Source organism: Zea mays, chromosome 9, assembly GCF_902167145.1.
Source record: "Zea mays cultivar B73 chromosome 9, Zm-B73-REFERENCE-NAM-5.0, whole genome shotgun sequence".
In the NCBI taxonomy this organism is placed as follows: domain Eukaryota; kingdom Viridiplantae; phylum Streptophyta; class Magnoliopsida; order Poales; family Poaceae; genus Zea; species Zea mays.
Window position 1 is genome coordinate 103,719,631 of NC_050104.1, and position 20,419 is coordinate 103,740,049.

The window sequence follows — 20,419 nt, forward strand, 5'->3', positions numbered from 1 at the left end:
CCCGCGCTGTCCGCCCGGCCCCGCCCGTCAGTCCGCCCGCGCGCTCTGCCCGCCCGGTCCCGCTTGCCAGTCGCCCGCGCCCGCGCTGTCCGCCCGGCCCCGCCTGTCAGCCGCTCCCGCCGCCGCGCGCTCGCGCGCCCGCCCGCAGGATCTAATCCTGGCCGTTCGCTTTAGATCTGACGGCCGTAGTAGCCCGATACCCCTTCGCCCGCGCGTTTTCTTAAAGAGCCCCCCTGTTTTCTGGAAATTGCGCCCGCCGTCCCTGGTTTCTCGCAGTTAAGTCCCTAGCCCTTTTATTTAATTAAAAATAAGTCCTTAGGGTATAATTTTAACCCCTAAACTTGTAAAATTCATAACTTTGTCATATGAACTCCAAATTAGGTGCTTCAAATTGCAAAATGTTCATAATATTATTATCTATCTGTTTATGCAATGTTTCCCTGCTGTTTCCATGTATTAATTAATAGCTAATCACTAGGATAGGATTAAGACTATTGAAACCTCATTTAGGATAATTGGAAATAAGTAGACTTTAATAAAAGTTGGATTACTTAAGTTTGTGGACTTAAACACTTAAGTTTAGAAACTCAAACCAGATAATTATTTAATCCCACCACCAACTTAGACCTGATTAGTGGATAGTGAATCACTTTGTGTAATCCTCTACCCCCAGACCTAGGGAACTTTAGAGTGCCTATCCCTTTTCTGTTATGAACTTGTGACCCCTCTCTGCTGCAAATGTTTGGTATATTGTTTTTGTTTGTTATTTTCCCAAGTGCATAGTGTGAATGATTGCTTTGCGTAGACACCGAGCAGTCTGTGTTTCCCGAGGCAGTTGCAGAGGAAGTCCCTGATCAGCAGTTTGGTGAAGGCAAGTGTCCTCTGTCCCATTATGTCCTATTCATTTATAATTTACTACCCCGCATTACTTACTTGAAACCTAAGGATTGACTAGCTTTACACTTTACTTTATCCTTGATGACCTATTGGGTTGTTATGGTTAGCACTTTGCTACTGCTTTAACATAATCAATGAACATGATGTGGCTATTTATGATACTGTTATCCTGTTGATGTTGATGATCTTGTGATATTCTAGGGGGCTCAGGCTGTTTCCTGAGTACCTCTCCGTAAGGACTGGTTCGTTGAGAGACCACCCGGGATAACAGTGCAACCATGAGGGTGAAATGGGATGCCCTTAGCTGATTAATTAGATGAATTAGAGGTGTAGTTGCTTAGCCGTCGTGTCGTCAATGGGGTCCAGACACAGTGCTTGCTCTGCCGAGGCTGAGTGCCGAGGTTCTTTCGTTTTGCTCTTTGTTAGTCACTCTCCTGCGGGGAGGGGTACTGTGTTTATCAAACTGGACAAACCTAACGGGCAGCTACGATCTCTAGGGAATCTTTGTAAAGGCTACGTAGTGATGCCCTGCCGGACCACCTAGGTAGTGGTCAATGGGGAGTAGCTCTCCCCGGGTAGAAAGGGAATCATGACCCATGGGTAAAGTGTGCGACCTCTGCAGAGGGTAGCGAAACTGGTATATCAGTCGTGCTCACGGTTAAGAGCAGCCTTGGGATCCTCTTTGATTAGAGATACAGATGGTTCGAGATGCAAGGATTATGTTATGGTTTTGGTTCGACTATGATGATGTTCCTCGATGAGGAAATGGTTTACGGGATTGGTTAATGCTAAAATCTGGCTTCTACTAATGATAAATACTTGACCAACTAAAAGCAACTGCTTGAGCCTAACCCCACATAAAGCTAGTCCACCTCAACCAAACGGGACATTTGCTGAGTACGTTGATGTGTACTCATCCTTGCTTTACCACCAAACACCAGGTTGTCCGCATTGTAACCACTGCTCAGGAGAAGGTGAAGCCGTGGAAGGAGACTTCCAGGAGTTTCAAGACTACGATGAATTCTAGGTGTGGGTTGGCGGCAACCCCCAGTCAGCTGCCTGTGAAGGCCTTATCTTTACTGCGTTTCGCTTAGCACTTTGATTTACTTGTTACGACAATGACTATGTGGATGTCTATGACTCTATGATGTAATAAGTACTCTTTTATGTTATTATTCGAGCATTGTGTGATGATGTTCATTTATGTAATCGCTGTGTACGTGAGTTCTGATCCTGGCACGTACATAGTTCGCATTCGGTTTGCCTTCTAAAACCGGGTGTGACATACCATCCATCTGCTTGTCGCGCCGCCCTCCCCCACGCGCCCCCATCAAGCTCGCCGCTGCTGTCTTCCCCCAGTGTCCCCCAGCATCACAACTACCGCGACGCACCCCCTGGTACGTAAGGTCTCCCCCCTCCCCCACATTCGCGCATCACTAGCAGCAGCCGCAGACCCAGGCACCACCACCACCATCTCGAATTTGATGTCTCGAGGTCGTCGTGCCAGAGAGCTTGGGGGGCTAGGCAGACAACGCAGATGGCGGGGAGGTCTACGACAGGCTTAGGCCCTAGCGCAGGAAGTTGCTTGCGTCGATGGCTAGCTCTCGTGGCCCTCGGTTGTCCGCCTCGCCGTCGTTGACGTCGTGCCCTTCACGTTCCCCGTCGAGAAGGTTCGACCTTCTCTGATCTCCATCCTGCCCCTGGGAAGCTCGTCCTCCCTCCCTCTCCCTAGATCTACGCGCGGAGGCGCGACGCCGGTGAGTCACGCTACTGATCTACTCCTACTCTCGCAGCAGGTACACGAAGATGGGGTTCACGGAAAACATGGAGCCCTACTTCATCACCCCCACTGTCGTCGCCGTCAACGAATCCTTTTTCGGCTCTGCCTAGTCGACGGCGAAGGGTGCTCCTGCCAGGGGAACTGGCTTGCTCATCACATCACCAGAGTCATGGCTGACCTCGATTTCTACATTGGTGAGGAGGCGCTAGCCCCATCCCGCGCCAGCAGCTCACACAGCTTGAGCTATCCCATCCGCAATGGATAGGTGGGCATTCCAGTTGTGTACTGCCGTGTCCAGGTGTTGTTGTTTTTCATGACCTTACGATTGATTTCGGCTGAAATTGAACTCTTTCAGGTGGAGAATTGGATACTATGGAGAGGTTCTGGCAACAATGCATCTTTAATGTCCTCTGGTGCGACCCAGAAGTTCTTTATTTTCTTATAATCGAGACATTATTTTAAAGCCATCACACTGAACGGAGAGCCCTCTACTGTCCCACCCAGGAGTATATCAAGGATATCATGTTCTCAAGACGTTTAATGTGCCCAACCTCTATATTACTGTCCAACCTGTCCTTGCGCTCGCTGCTGGGTACACTACCACCAAGGTTAGCGAACAAAGCTTAACATTTTTATTTCTTTAGCATAGCCATGCCTTACGCCAAAATGGATGGCAGTTGCATCGAGCAGGCCATGTTTAAGTGTACTTGATCATTACTTTTTTCCTTTCGTACCTGTTGAGCGATCATCACACACTTATATTTATGAGAAACTTCATGCTTTGTTTTCAGTGTAAAATGATAGATGTTGTAGTTGATGTGGGTGATGGGGCTACCCACATCGTTCCAGTCACTGATGGTTATGTAATTGGGAGCAGTATCAGATCTATTCCAATTAAAGGAAAGAAGCATGGACATCAAGGACATAGAGGTATGGAGGGTGCGACTCATTATTCCTTCAATTCACTCATGCATGAGGTTTTTTCTCTCAGTTTTGTGTTCTAATCATGTAGCGAAAGCCTATGCACATCTTTTTTATTCCCGCCGAACACTAGGTGGTTGACCATGTTAGATGCTGCTGCAAATCTTGAATGCTGCCCAACTATAATCAATAAAAGGTATCGCCATACTAGATGACTGGTCAGTTAAGTATTTTTTGAATAGAAGATGTCTGGAAACTTTAGTAACGACATGAGTTTCAGCTATAGCAGTCTTATTCGCTTTTAAGACAGAGAAGATATTTATTTAGAGTTTAGAAAGAGTAGGTGCTATGGGTGCATCTTATCATTTATGTGGGGAACATCTCTGGTGGAAATTAAAATATTCCCTTATGAAGTCTGTATGGTTATCACATAGGAGTGGCACATAAATACATGAAAAGGAAGCATGCATTTACATGTAGTTAGCATGCTAGCACACTTCTGAAGATGCGTCTACTCTTCTTTAGTAGCCTGCAATTTTTTGTTTCATATTTTTTGGGACTCCTGATCCAACCCTGCATCCCGTTGCTCACATCATATTGCCACTAAACTCCTAGCTCTGTTTTGGTTAGCTCATTGTTATATTTGGATCAGAACTGATGTTTTGGTTACCTCATTGTTAATTTGCCAGTAAATTACCAAATCCTGTTCAGTAGACAGTACAACGCTGCTAGCTTGTCCACTCAGATGAGTACCCAGTAAGATTCAGAATTGAACCGATACTAAAACAGGGAAATATCCTAAGCACATGGAAACAGCAGCGCCAAATCTATCTACTAAAAGTAGTTTTTTATTGATTCAACTAGACTCGTTCTCTACTAACGATATCTCTTAGGCAAGTCATGAAGTCAATCAACTAATATAAAATAGATGGAGGATTTATCTTGAAGTTTCTTTTTAATAATGGATTTATCCAGGAGTTGGCATATGGCATGTCATACATGCTTGTAGAGAGGGTCGTAACTCGTAACCATGGTGATATACCCCTTCCTCCCAGGCACCGCCCTCCTTGCCCAGATCCGTGTTTGCTAAGCCTGGTTCGTTGATCTGGTGAGATGGTGCATGATCGAGGTTTGATTGTTTTAATCTGGAATTTTGGATAGAGAATTAGAACAGGGATTAGCCGAAATTGTGCATTATTTTCCATGATCCAATGAAGTCAGTAGTTATGTAGCATAAGTGTTGTTGATTTATTCCTATATGTGTGTTAGATCTGAGTGCCCTCAAATCGTTTAAATGCACTGGCATTCACGATCTGTAAATTTTCATAGGCCAAATTCGTGTTGCCTGTTTATGCCCTTGAAGTATGGATACAGAGTTAGTATGTTTAATGTAAAACGATGTATAGTACATCTATTCGTACTATTATTAGATATTCAAAAAAATGAATGCATATTAGCATTAGACCCTTTGAACCAATTTTATTTTGCTATTTAGATCTGTTAGAAATGGGATAAAGACTGACATGCTATTATACTCATTTCCACATGAGTCCCCTATCCGAGCGCTCGACCACTACTGCCCTCACGGTCAACAGCTCCTGCCGGTGGAAGATCATGTCCTCGGAGCACGTCAGGTATGATACATACTACATACACTATCAGTAGCCAATCATCATGTGTTCATCAATTCTCGCTGCAATTCTTAGCTTTTTATGCTTATGTTCTTGTGGCAGGAATCTCAAGAAGCTTGCGGCCCAGAGCCAAACGGATGATGAAGATGTTTGGTGGGAGTAGGCTGAGGAGCATTTTCCATGGTATTTCAGATGGATTCAAAACAGAGGGGTGACATGCTTTTGGACCAATGGATATGATGTTGTGTCTGATTTGGATTCAAACAACTACACACTCATCTATTTTTGTGCCAGTCAATTATTAACCCCTCTTATCTTAGTAAGTCCCTATACACTGATTTCCTAATGTCGACATATATGGTGATCCGGGGTTTACATTTTAGTAAGTCCCTATACTTCAGGCTTGCCCCTGCATTTTCTTTAATTAGATTAGATGACATCATATATGTATCTCATTAATTGTGATATTCAACCGACAAGCTTGTATTTTCTGCATCTATGTTAGCAAAATCAATAGACTTTGATTATTCATGATTCGGTATGATGAATGAACTATTCGACTAAACTTTGTAGATTACTGATGAAGGTGGTGGGATAAGATAGATTTTGTGTTTGCACTTCAAACCAAGAAGGAAATCAGTGTATGCATAGTTCTAAATCTTGTTCCCATCGCTTTTATTGGCAGTGATGCACCTTTAATTTCCAAGGCTTATTGCTGCTATTATGCTCATAAAAATGTTTCTGTGCTGGTGCTATTTTGCAAATAACAAGGTTGGCAATATTCCATTAAGTGTCATGGGGATTCGCTAGAAAAATTCTAATAGCATATTGGAACTGTTACTAGAATATATATGTGCTGGGTGTGTTCCTATCGATAAAAATTTGTGGTATATTTTAACAATCAGCAGTCTGCTATACCATTCTTTGGATATAACTTATTTCAAGTCATCCATAGACTTTCACCTTCTTGACCTCAGTTAGCAATAGTTAATTCAACTGAACTAAAAATGCTACTCAAATACCTTTGCTTTTCTACATTGTGACCAAGTTTTTTTTTCAGGTCTAGCATGCCAAATGGACAGCCAAAATGGCTTCTTTGTTTCATACCAGAAATTCTTCAAAGATGGCTTATTTTCAGGTCTACCGCTCGCTCGCCTCATCAGGTCGAGGTCATGGCGTGTTGTAACATGTTACTGGAATTTAAGATATGCATAACAGAGAAAATAAGCCATCTTTGATGAGGCGAGCGAGCGGTAGTTGTTAGTTTACTGCAGAGAGTGTCATTCTTATCACCAAAGATCGGTACAATATGGATCATTTCCTGATGTCGACATATATGGTGATCCAGGGTTTACATTTCCGTAAGTCCCTATACTCCAGGCTTGCCCCTCGGCGCTGATCTGATCCCACCGCCGCCGATACTTGCGGACCCGCCCCCATGGATTCCGCCCGGAGCTGGCTCCAGAAGCTGCAGCCGCGGGACAAGGATAGAGAGCAGGGCGCCAAGACGCCGGCGGCTCCACGAGAATGGCCTCGGTCTTCTATTAATTGCTAAGTGATCATTCATCATTTACTATTATCAGCTTGTATATGCCATTTTTAGGGGAGCCGGGTTCTGTAGGCCTATTAACATTTTATCTGTTTGCAAATACTTACAAAACTGCTAATGGTCTGTTTGGTTCAGGGACTAAAGATTAGTCCCTCCATTTTAGTCTCATTATTTTCTTTTGCAATGAAAAAACAGATTAACCCAACAAGGTGGAACATACCATACATAATTATCAACTTATATGGTCAAGAATGAGGATAAAATCTGCCCATAGAGAAGGGAATAAATTGTAACCAGTTGACTGATGAAATCAGCTCCAACTTTATTTTAGTGCCCCATTAGTCTGCATGAGCACTGTTAGCAGGTACAACTTCATATAGAATTATGGATTATGGAAGTAAGTACACCTTGCAGTCTACTTCTGTACTTTGGTATGAATATAGATGTTCTATCTGTATTCGTATGGGTCTTAGCACCACTGCTTTTCATAATCCATGTATTCCATGATGTTTACTCCTGCCAGGAGACTATGTATCCCTCCAAAAAAAAGTTGTCCCACTGCTTTTCGAAGTCTTAACTGAAGATATGGATATCTGATACTTCAAATATCTGGTGTGTCGAGTCTTATCGTTGTCTAGCTGAGCAATTTAATTGATGGCTCTTCCTTTCAGCAATCACATAGGTATTATATTGAGCGATTTCTCTTGTTCTATGCATGAGTACTATGGTGTGGTGTCAAATATTCAAACTGGACAACACGCTATTAAGGCCGCAGTTCACGAATCCATCTTGAATACACAAGTGACACATTGTTAGATTCAGCTACCTTCACTGGAAAAAGGAAGCTACGTTGGTTATATCCCTCCAGGTAAATCTAACATATTACAAAAGCATTGGTTTATTCAGTCTTGATTTCGAGAGGGCTAGCCTATTAAATCATGTACATGTGTGTGCACGTACCTACCAATGGAAATGTAGATAGTTGTGCAGAGGCTTGCATCTCAACTCTTGGGGTTGTTTACAGCTTTGGCATATTGTTGCTAGAGATGTTTATTGTGGATCTCTACAAGACATGTTCAAAGATTATAGACATGCATAGGCTTGCCAAGGTTGCTCTTCCCTGCTAAACCATCAACCATCAGGTTGTCAATTGTTCCATGAATTCTCTGTTGTTGTTGCCTCTATCTTTCCAAACCATTTTGCAATATAAAATCTTAAAAATGGCATCATTTAACATCTTTGCACTGATAGGGATTCAAGATTACGTGGATGGCTTGAATAAGTAGCTGGCTACCAGCCCTCTGTATGTATATACACTCTGGACGATCTAATAAAAGAAGCCCACAACAATGGTAATCCATTACCAGAGTATAACAATACAGCACGGTTAACTCGTTTATGATACCCCGTCCATTCTATTTTGCTTGCACTACTCATATTATGTCTGTCATATGCTTTCTTTCAAAAAACTGCAATTTGTGCTTTCGCCAATAGTAGGATGGTTTTGGGAGTTCCAAGCTTATGTTTTCTGACATGCAGGTCTGGAATCATCACTTTTTATGGGAATCGATGCAACCAGAAGGTGGTGGCTTACCTGAGGGAGGTGTGCTATAGCAGATTGAAAAGGATTTTGGCTTATTTACTAATTTTAGGGAAGAGTTTATTCGGTCAGCCTTACAACTATAGGGGTCTGGTTGGGTTTGGCTTGCTTGTAAGTTTCTTTCTATTTTCTTTGAAGTACAGACACCACCGGTTCAAACTACTGATTTCCTGATTGCTCTTTCTAAAGCTAATATTCTGCTGGATATTTGTTGCACTGAAAAGAAATAAGAGAAAGCTTTCAGTAGTTCATACACGAAACATTATCTTCCCACTTGCTTTTGGTGATATTGTATGTTCATACATAAAGAATGATATAGAACCACCAAAGAGTTGATTGTATATTGATCATTTTTCTGCTTCATATATCTGAACTCTACAATGTGAGGTAGGTAGCATTTGAGAATTCTTTTTCTAATTGTTCAAGCAAACTGGATGTGCACACAGTAACTGCATTAGTAGACGTGATGCCTTCATTCTCTATGTGGTTCTTTTCGGAATTTCGAACACCACGACTTCACCAAAAATGAGGTTCAGTATCAGTGTGGTTAGGCCTGATCTGTTATCTTGGAAGAGATCTGTGAACACAAGCATATGAATAAGTTTAAACAATCTACACGAGAACGAGTAACCATTGTGGTAGATAAAAAAATAAATATTACAGAGTCCCTCTTCTATGGAACGAAATTAAATTGGGATATCGTGTGTCCATCAATAGTTAATTTATTATATGATTGTGTGCCGTCGCAAAGCACGGGCATCGTACTAGTATACTAATTATTAGCTTATGAGGATTGAGGTGGTGATAGATCAACCTATTCTATTCCACAAACCAAATAAAAAAGTAAGGAGTGAGAAAAAGATTGATCATTTCATTCCTCAAACCAAACACACTCTTAGGATCTAACCGCATCCGTCCATCTTGGGATGAACGATCAAAATGCGTCGATGTCCCTGCCGCCGAAAGAGTAGGGGCGGTGCGCATGCAGGCGGAGGTGCCTTGCCGGCGAGAGCCACCTCCAGTGTTCTAAGGTCCGGTTCCTAACACGGGCCGGTGATAGACATTGCTAAAGACTTCGTGAAACGATCTAAAGCATCTTATTTACAGACCCCTCCACATCATGATGTGGCTCGATGGCGTGAATGGAACTCCGATGAGGAATTCCGGTTGCTCTGATAACTCTTTGTCCACGACCAGCAACTCACACGCTCAGTACGCACTGGTGAAACGTCTAATCCTCACACCGAAGCCTGTGAAGCAGCACCTAAGTGCTTCGACCATGGCGGCGCTTGGTCTCTTGGTGTATTGTTGAGTTTCATAGTTTGAGGTATTTTCATCCATTAAGCCTATTTTTCTGCATTTGTGACTTAAGTTACTCTATATAGCTGCAAAATACACATTAGTTATATATAATAATTTTGTGTTGTCATTAATCACCAAAACCAACTAAGGACCTTGATGTTTTCATACATAAATTTGTTCGGGTTGTCTATGAGGTTCTTGGAGTAGAGTACCGGAGATGTCCAAACTAAGAAAATACATCTGCACCATCGCTTGAGAATACTAGTGTAGTAAGCGCGCCCATGCACGCGTGGTAAATAGTAAATAGCATGAATTGTAAGTTGGAGTTTAATTTTGTGTCTATTCGCGCATGCAGGAAAAATGAATGCAAAACATTGTTTGTATCTTTTCCCCCTTTGTATACTCCTTTCTAGGGCTGCTTGTTGCATAAGGATATAATTTTGGATGGCGAGGGCAGTCCGTCCTTATCATGTTGACATACCGAGAGTTCATGATCCTGTGATTAAGTGGAATAAGGGTTATTTACATGTATCAAGGGATAATAGGATCTAATTTCTTTCATAGCAGCAATGGCATATACACACATAGTTACGTAATCTATAAAATATGAAGCTAAATTTATTGTTGTATCAAAGTTGAGTCTGGAAGGTTAGGATTTCCTCCATAACTACTCAGTAGCAGAAAATTGTTATTTGCCCATCATTTGTTATGCAAATTTATTTTCTTGTTTTATAAAATACATTGTAATATATATTTGAAAAGTGTTCTATGTGGTACATGCAAATAAACATTTTTTTTCTACAAATGGATCGCAATATATGAATGATACTATGTCATACGTTATTGGTAGGATACATTTTTTTATACATGTACTCCTTTCAAATTTTGTGATGAATGACACAGTTGGACTTGAACAGAACAAACTTTATCATCAGTGACAGAAAAAATATCCCTTTTTATTTGTAGGCTTGTCATGGTTACGCATGGATGTGGGTCCTAGATAAAGTGAGGTTGTCTAGCAAGATTTCCCCGATGACATTTTTATGGCTTCCTTATTGAAAGCATCTAGAGCCAATTATCATAAAAATGAAATGTCACTAAAGCCCCAAAACCACTTGCATGAGATTAGGCAATAAACTATGCATAGATTCAACCATTAAACTTGTAGCCCGACCCCGAAGGCTAGCACAGGTTGAACGAATCAAAACGTGGGCTATAGAACTAATGTCAAGTCATAAGTACATATCGGTAATGCAACACCAACGCCAATATATAGGTACAAAAAATGCCTTACAAAAAAATATGGTACAGAAACATTACCGGTGTTTATTGTCGCCTGGGTGTTTTCTAGTATGATTTTTTGGATGACCCTGTGTCATTTTTCACAATTTCCCAACATATCATGGGGCAGAACATTGCAATCTCCTCCTCCACCTGCCACATGGAACCATCAAAGCACTGAAGCCAAAATATAAGTCTTCAACGCCTGTTATAGTTCACCACCAATGAAGTCACTAATAAACTCAACATAGGATGAATTGACAGAGGGGAAAGGTTGCATCTAAGAGAGGTGCGGAAAATTGTACTTGTAACGTATGATGTGGATGCTGACCTTAGAAGTCCAGGTATAAAACAGAAAACACAGTAAGCACATTCAGACTGGTTGAGCCAATTTCCAGTAGGTCTTATGCATGACTCACAAATGTATGGGATTATGGGAATGCCATTGTTGGTGAATTAATTAATTGCGCTATAAGCTTCAAGACAGACCTTCCTTTTTACGGGATGACTCAACTGCAGCATACTAGCGCACAACAGTAGCTTGAGACAGCTTACCTGAAAAGCACCCATCTTTAATTAAATGCTCACTTTAGTCTGACTGAACGGATGAAGACATAATATTAACCTTCAGCTGATGTCTAACGAAAAGGAATTTGCAATGGTCCCCAGCGCTCGGACAACTTGCAATATTATGAACAAACAGATTAGCAAGTGCCTATTAATATATGTAAACATTTTTTTATATTATACGTCAACACATGTGTATTAATGAAATTATGTATGATGCCATATTTGATATAGCCAATTATACATTAATAGATTTATATATCACATCAGAGTAAATATAATATCTAATCATGTATGATGCTACATTTGGTATATCCGATTAAACATTAATAGATTTATGTATTACATCAGAGTAAATATAACATCTAACCATTCAGTTCAATTAGTTGGTATGTGTGCATATGTTTAATTATTATATATAGCAACATATTGTATATTGTGTTCCAAATACGTCCATGCACTAGCACACTCTCAGCTCCAATCCACCGACTCAATAAAAAAGGAAAGGTGCCATGAATTCCACCTAGAGAAAGGAATACATCAAGGAGACGTGGTCGCAAGCATAGCAGAGAAAAGACAGGGAAGTTGGACTGCAACTGGATAATAGGGTAGGCGGGTTGGGTTTGGGGAGAGGAGCAGAAAATTAAAGAGTGAATCCCCTTTTGCATTGCTGCATCTGAAAGCGGGAGGGGAGCGGCCTTTCGTTGTCTTCTATGGAGGAACTTGGGGGCATCCATCACCAGCAGGGGCTGCAACCTAAGTATGAAGAAGCGTGAGGGTCTGAGGGAGGGGGCACAGGAGAGGGACGAGAAACAACCCCCATGGCGGATGTCCTCATCACACGTTGCAACTCCAATCCGCAACTGAGGCCCCCACGGTCCTCAGCACATGCTCCAACTTCAACCTATAACCGACAGGGACCGCAATTGAGGACGAAAAATTGAGAGGGAGGCAGGAGGGGTGCATGGGGGAGAGAGGAGAAACATCCGAACATCCCCCATGGCCGTCCCGTGCGGACCGCCCCACAGATTGCGATAAGGCAACGACAGTTTCCCCATGGCGGGCCCTGTGCCCTGCAAATTTCTCAAGACAAAGGCTGCGACGGTTACTCATCGCCCCGCTATAATCACATCAACGCACACGAACTAGCAGCAAAGGAGCAAACCTAACAGGCTAACAGCAAGGAATTTGAGATTCGAGAAAAATACGGTGAAAGAGGATGGTCGTACCTATGGGGAAACAGGAAGATGAAGTTTGTGGATCGCGCACGTGAAGAGGGGGCACGGAGGGCCGTCTTTCCCCACCATCGTTGTGAACGCGTCGTCTCTCCCGACGTCAGGAACACGCGTGTAAAGAGGAAGAGGAGGCTGCTGCAGCAGCTACCACTTCTGATTTCGCGCCCGCCCGCCATTGTCCTCCACGCGACGCTTGATGCGGACGCACTGGCCCTCGGCGGTGGTGGTCCATCCACCGGCAGCCTGATGGCGGACCATCCTCAAGCGCGCCAGGTGGGCCGTCTTACTCCACGCGAGGAGCCGCCGACTTTTGCTGCTGGTGTGTACAGGGCGTGCAGCCGAGACGCCACCGCTGCGGTTATCTACCTGTGCGGGGCGGCGGAGAGGACGAAGACGACGAAACGATGGAGAGAGAGGACGAAGAGGACTTGCAGCGCAGGGAGAAAAGGAGGCAAGGAAGGAGAAAGTACCGGCAAGAAGGTTCGAGGGGCGTCCAGAACTAAAGAGGTTCGTGATGCCCCTAAAGAATATCGTGTCGTAGTGTTGTGGCCGTTGATAGGAAATCCAACGCCTGAGAAATTTTCAGCCGACGTGGACACGCAAGAGCAGCCGTTTTGGACCGGCTTTCATATATAGGAAATTCTGGTTCACCGGTCTTATTCACAAAATCAGTGGTTTGACAGTCAAAGACACAGTAATTTGTAATCACCGCACTGGAGAATGTAAGTGGTACAAAGTGATCCCGATGACATTTGATTCGTCGGCACCATTGGTCTAAACACTAAAGCGATGATCTTTTTGGGATCATTTTCCAACAAGAGGTCCAATGAATTGTCACAAATCGTTGTCTCGAGAAGCTTGATACCCCTAAAGTGATGTTGGCTAGAGGCAGAATTTCGAACGTTAAGGGAAAGAAAGGATGAGAGCTCACAGACAAATTCTTGTGATCCCTCTATGGATCGAACCTTTATTTTGCCGGGAAAGCTTGCATCACATGTTCTTGAGAGCTTGGATGCCCGTGATCCTTGTGTTGCCGTATTATTATGTGCGTTGATTTTGGTGTAATAAAATTGCAGGTTAAGCGAAATTAATCTTCAAGTCTGATTTGTATTGTGTAGGGATGGAGGCAGAAAAAAATTTAGGATGGACTAAATTAAACTGCTTCTATATAAAAGCATTTTCTATATTATATTGTATAGATTTTAGATTAGGAGATGCTCTAGTATGGCTCCATGAGATCTGAAGCGGTAGGAGCCCGAATCGAGCCCCGCCGGCCCACCACTGGATATGGTGATTTACTTAGATATCAGTCTGACATATGCACACAGAATGAAGTAAATTTGCTGCCAACACATCAAATTACACATCAAAAAACAAAAGAAAAAATGTACCCATCAGAATTCAGAATCTGACGGCCAACTTACACTGTGATGGCATGGAGAAAATGTCACTGCAGTGTGCACGAGAGGTGACTAATGCAAGATTGATTGGTCATGTAACAAGACACGTACCGTGAGTCCGTGATCGGCCGAGAGGAGACCCTGGGACATCCGGACATGGTTAGGTTACACTGCGGCTAGGCTGGAACATGGTTCCGGGCTACGAAATACCACTCTATATGCATGTAACGGGGACAAGTACACGGGACAAACCGTGTTCCTGGTCAAGCTTTTGTCGGTACGTTTTATAAATTCGTCCATTTTGCGGCTAAGAGTTCACGGCGTCAGGGTATATAGCTGGCTAGCTGCAGAATAAGTTCACGGCCTGGTTGAAAAGACTATACCGTCGACAACCATAATGCCACTCCATGCATTTGTGGGCGAAATTGTTTTCCGTTTTGCAGCACGGATATTTCGGAATTGCTACGAAAAGAACAGTCAACGAACAAGCACCTTTTTTTTGCAGAAATCTCAAGCCAATCGTGCTTAGAAAACAGTTCAGTCATGTTATATCTGAGCTTTGAGAGATGATCACTTGGTCCGTTTTCTTCAGAAGCCAGTCAGATATAAATAGAATATTCAACGTTTGGAAAACAGAAAACTTGGATAAATATTCTACCAAGTTAATTGCAAAAGCCAAATCTAATAGTAGCAAAGGAAGTTCCAAAACGATAAATCTAAAGAAATAGTCACAAGCCAAACATCTTTATTTGCGAGTAAAGGGGGGTGTTTGGTTACATGTGACTAAACTTTGTCCCCCCTCCCTTTTAATTTATTTTATTACCTAAATTACTAAATATAAGGACTAAAAGAGAATAAATCATATTTCTCTACCCTCTATAGTCCTATTTTTAATAATTTAGAGACTAAAAAGAGGAAATAAAGTTTAGTCTCGTGCAACGAAACATGGCCTAGATGTGCTTGGAAGAATACATATGACAAAAGTATTAAATAGGTTAAGCTGCTCACGTAGAAGTGTTTGGTCACTATGTTATTAAACAAAGATTCCGGTCTAAATTCCAATTTATGTCCTTCCACTGTATCCTAAAATATTATGGAATAATGCTGGAAGATGAATACACCACTGGATTGAAACTCATGTAGAAATATGTTTGCACAGAAGCTGATTTCTAGTTCCTTCATTGCAAACTTATTTATTTTTCCATCTCGGATTCTCGAGTGTAATTGGATAGCCAAGGAAGAAACCGTTTTATTTTGTTTATTACTAATGGCAGTTGGTGGCCTTGGATCCCTATTACGGAATCGATTTTTTTTTTACTGATTCAGTTAAACAAACATCATATCATGCTGTGATCGTTATAGGTTTTAATGGTCAAGTTATAGATGATACTATCTGCAAATTTCAACTGAATATAAAATGATTTATCAAACTTATATACAAGTCAAACTGTTGAAGACTAGGAGACTAGTTTTTTGTTAATCAAAACATGTACGTACAAGCTACAACTCGGAAAAAAAAAACAGATACACGCATGAGTTAGCGTTGTGAGAGTTAAGTGTCCAATCCCGTTTGTAATGGCATTCCTCGATTTTCAATGAATCTTTCTGAATTCGCAAAAAAAAAAAAAAACATTTCGTTTTGAAAACAACTTCTTGTCCACATATATATACACAACGAAAAGCTCGTCCAGTATTGCTCTTATTTAGGACGATCAGATGTACACATCCTTACATAAGTTACAGACGATATTTGAGAATAGATCGACCTATTGACATGGATGGGTTGATTGAGAGACCCACAGAAAGACCAAAGATTTCACATGGTGATACGATCGGCGCGGCGTGCATGCACATGGACACCTGCAGGGCTAGCTCCACGGACCTAGCTGCTGGAGGCGGTGGCATGGAACCTGGCGATGAACGCCGACGCCTTCATGTCGACGTCGCGCTCGCCAACGTACCACAGGCCATCCTCGTCACTCGGCCGCACCTTCCTGGACGACCGCCGCGGCTGCTCGTACCCCGGCTCGTCGGCGTAGTACCCGCCTCCTGACCCGCCGAAGCAAGACAGGCTGGCTCCCATTCCGGCGGCGACCGACCGATCACCCGAAGCTTCTCTCGGAGTCGGAGCACAGCACAGACGACAGTTTCAGGCACTGGACGCGGTAAGCTCACTAGGAAACTTCTGCTGCCTGCTGCTGGAGGGTGTGGTAGTTGTGCTCGGAGGTCGGAGGGCAACCGGGTCTCCTCCCCAATTTATAGCGGAGGGCAGCGGACGGCGGCCAGGAGATCGCTTCTGCGGAGGCATCCGACGGCCGGGACCGATCGGCTCATCGAGCGGGCCACGCGTTGTGCACGTCGGGAGAAGACGACGAATAGACTGCAGATTCTTTCTTCAGACTCCTCCAGCTATCTTCATGGATGAACCCCCTGCAATGTCTGAACAGGTAGGTAGTTTTGCTCTGCGAACAATATTGATCCGATCGAGTGCTGACTGCTGATGATGATGGATTACTTGGATTTGGTAATAATGGAAGGCAAATGGGCTTTCCATATATTCACACGATCACCTTAAGCTAGCTAGCTAGCTAGCTATAGCTAGTGCTAGTCCGGGGTTTAAGCCAGAGCATTTTTTAAAAATCTTTTCTGACATCATGCAATTGAGATAAGGAATAGCTAGTAGATCGAGTGCTCTGCTCAGATAGCAAATAAAAGTTTGTGGCGATAAGCCGGCATCTCAGAGAGTCACTAATACGTGCGGTCATTTCAGGGTCGTTGTTTTTTTATATATAATTAGTTATTGTACCTGTACGTCCATCGAAGATTTGGTCTACCCTACTAATTGTGGTGAGATCACACTGTTCGCTACCTCATGCATGCATGTGTGATAATCGACGCAGTACGGGTTAGACGGTAGCTAGCGGCTCGATTTGCATTGGCAGACCTATAGGGGTGTTTTGGTGCCCTAATTATTGTACCCCCAGACACTTTTCTGTGATAGATATTATCGGTCGACCTCTTTTCTGTAAAGCGATTAGTACAAGTGTAAATAGATTTCCCTCACACAGCTTAGGCTAAGGCTATACCTCAGAGTGTGCATGCAGCTTCTATTGATCAAACCTATATTGCCTGAAAGAGAGACAAAGAACACCATCCACTTAACTCTCTTATTCCTTACCGTTTAGGGCCGGTACAGATTACAGTCGCAGCAAATTGTGCCTGTTCTTCTTGCCTTTCAGCTCGCGTAGTTATTCTCGCACATGTCTCCCACAGCAACAAGAGCTAGACACATTTCAGGGCCAATATGCAAGTGATGAGATAAGGATTAAGAGCGAGGTCGTGGACGTACAATATATAGTTTGGTAAGTAGGACCAGTCAAAAGAAGGACACAACTTTCCAAAAAGCTGCCGCGCTGATAATCACACTGCAAAGTGCAAGTTGCGACTTGCGAGCCCTTGCGTGCCTAAGCTGCAACTTTCACAGCCGTCTGAGAAAGAGTACGTGCACTGGCTAATGCTCTCTATTTTTCGTTTTTTTTCTTCTCCCCGTTTTAGCATCTCCAACCATGGGTCCTAAATAATAAGAGTCCTAAAACTTGAAATAGTCCTAGACTCCTAGTTCGAGTGGCTTGTGTCCAACGCGTAAGGTTGATTGTTGGACCAGGAGTGGCTTGCGTCCAACATGGGAGATTGATTGTTGGACCAGTAGTTTGACTAACGTACGTGGGGAGGTTAACCCCGTGCCTGGGCGGAGGACATGCACATGCGCAGATACATACATGGAGATCCTATTTTTATGGTAGATCTGATAATTATGGTATATCGTGGAAGTTTTTGTTACATGTACGCAAATTTTGGATGACATTTTCGTTTCCATTACATGCACGCAAAAATCGGATGACTCCATAAATATAGGATCGCTCTAACAACCATGCAACTATGCTCCCTATAACCAGTTTATGATATTTGCTGATACTAATTATGCTACGGTGTACGTAGGTATTTATGTAATTTGGTACTGTTGGTCCTTGTTCTCGAATGCTATACATCAAGAGCAAGACAACACGATTGTTAATAATTAGAGACATTCATCCTTCGAAGCATTATCTCCTTTTGGATATAATGATCTCTAGACAAAGGTCATGAAGGGTATACCTTCATCATCTCAGTGAACAAACATAAATAAGGGTACATGAAATAAAAAAGGATATAAATAATGATTATATAACGGTAGTTTATCTATATTCTTATTTCTTAAACATAAACAAACATCCATGATATTCATATTACTTTGTTACCTTCGGCTTGTCAGAAGGTGAAAATGCGAGAGTGACACAAGAGTGATTACAATCCATCGTGAACAGTACGGTGTTACTGTTCATCTATTTATAGGCACGGGACGCAGCCCGGATAAGATTACATTCATGCCCCTGACATCTATTATTAATCATAATACAAACTATCAAGGACTAAGTAGTCTTTTCTTTCTTAGGTCGGTTTCGTCCTTCATCTTCGCTAACATGCCAAGCTGAAGCTCCTTTAGCCATAGTTTCGGCGTCCATCCATGTTGCCTTCGGGTTGTATCCTCATATCACACGCCTTCATCCCAAAGCCGAAGCTTCCTGTAATAGTCTATGTCATACTAAAAACATATGGTTAGTCACGTTTTTGAGCTTCGGAAGAGGAAGGCCCCCAACAGTAGCCCCTTGTCACACTCAGATTTAAGGAACAAAGTCGGGTGCATCTCATACATGCGCCAAATAAGACAACATATATAATAACAGAGTGTATAGAGATAAATGTCACAATAAAATCAGAGTACTTATTACATAGCGGAAGTCTTACAAAATAAAAGATGAATATAGCAGGAACTAAAATCTATTCTTGGCGCCAAAAAGCTGACTGGGAGACGCCACCTAGATCAAGTCGAAAGCCTCGGTGTTAGGCTGCTCCTCTTCTACCACCTATTCTTCTCCTGTGGGGGAGGGGGGGTGAGACAGCAAGAGTGAGCTCACACATGTTCATCGCTTAACATGTTGTGGGGAATAATGTGCATGAACTCACCAAAGGTGGGAGTTCATGTGAAGTGTAAGACAAATCAATGTAATAAAGGCTGAAGCTGAGCATTACTTTATAAGTTGGTCAAAATTTTGTTAGCAGTTACTAAGTGTAAGTATATACCAAACCGTAGTAATAATAAGTAAAACAAATAATAAAATAATCTCAATGGAATGAAATGACAAATTAAATTTAAGTTCCATAAATTAATCATGTGAGTGTCCGAGCAGCTCATGACCGTGAGCACGGCTAGTATACCAGTTTTACACTCTACAGAGGTTGCACATCTTTACCCACAAGTCGTGTTACCCATTTGCCACGGAGTTGATCAGACCCCATACACCTATACCAAGGAAGCGAGGCAGGGTACCACTATGAGGCCTTTACAAAGTTCCACTAGCTTCAGAAAACCCGTTACAGTTTATAGGAAGCTCCAGTGTAGGAATCCCTCGCCTGACCGCCATCGCAGCAAAATCAACCCAAGGACCTCCCTACACTGACCACTCCCCTACTGTCCTTGCCCCTTTCGGGTAAGGTAGTCATCCACTAGCTTTCCTAGTTAATCAGCCAAGGACGTCCCATTAAACCCTTGTGGTAGCACTGTTTTCCTAGGTGGTTCTCCATGTTCCCATTAACATAATGATCTTATCATGAACAGTAAATAATGAACAAATAATAAAAAGTGTAATCATGAGTAGTGAATATCTCTATACCCAAATCCACATAAAGCAATAGCATGTACTACCCAAAATTTAGTAGTAGAACTAGTGGTGAAACAAGGTATAAAGATAGTCAAAATCTAGGATAACCTATTGGGTCCCATCAAAATTAACCTATGCAGATCATTATGATTAATAAGAACATGATTGAGTAAAAGAAGTGATCAAGGGCACAACTTGCCTTCCACGAGCTCCTGCCCAGCAGTCTCAACCAGCTGAACCTCAGGATCCTCAGTAGCTTGCTCGTCTACTCGCATCGACACAATACATACATAGTATAGCAAAAATTAACATCATACCAAACATGTAAATAAAATACACAATAATAATCTAGACATTAAAATAAGATCATAGGAACTGAAATTATTAATTTTGGAGTTATAGATTTTAGGATATGAATTTCTGAAGGTTTTATGTATTTAATACAAAGTACTAGATAAATTTTAATGTGTCTTTCATGCCAAAACAGAGGCACTAAT

At 42.5% G+C, this 20,419-nt stretch overlaps 1 protein-coding gene across 1 annotated transcript; it reads right to left on the minus strand.

Annotated features, from left to right (window-relative positions):
- Positions 1–15,791: 15,791 nt before the first annotated feature.
- Positions 15,792–16,355, minus strand: LOC118473374 (uncharacterized). Its single transcript, XM_035962611.1, has one exon. It carries the CDS (start codon positions 16,244–16,246, stop codon positions 16,046–16,048), a length of 201 nt encoding a protein of 66 aa, XP_035818504.1. The 5' UTR covers positions 16,247–16,355; the 3' UTR covers positions 15,792–16,045.
- Between the last annotated feature and the right edge of the window lie 4,064 nt (positions 16,356–20,419).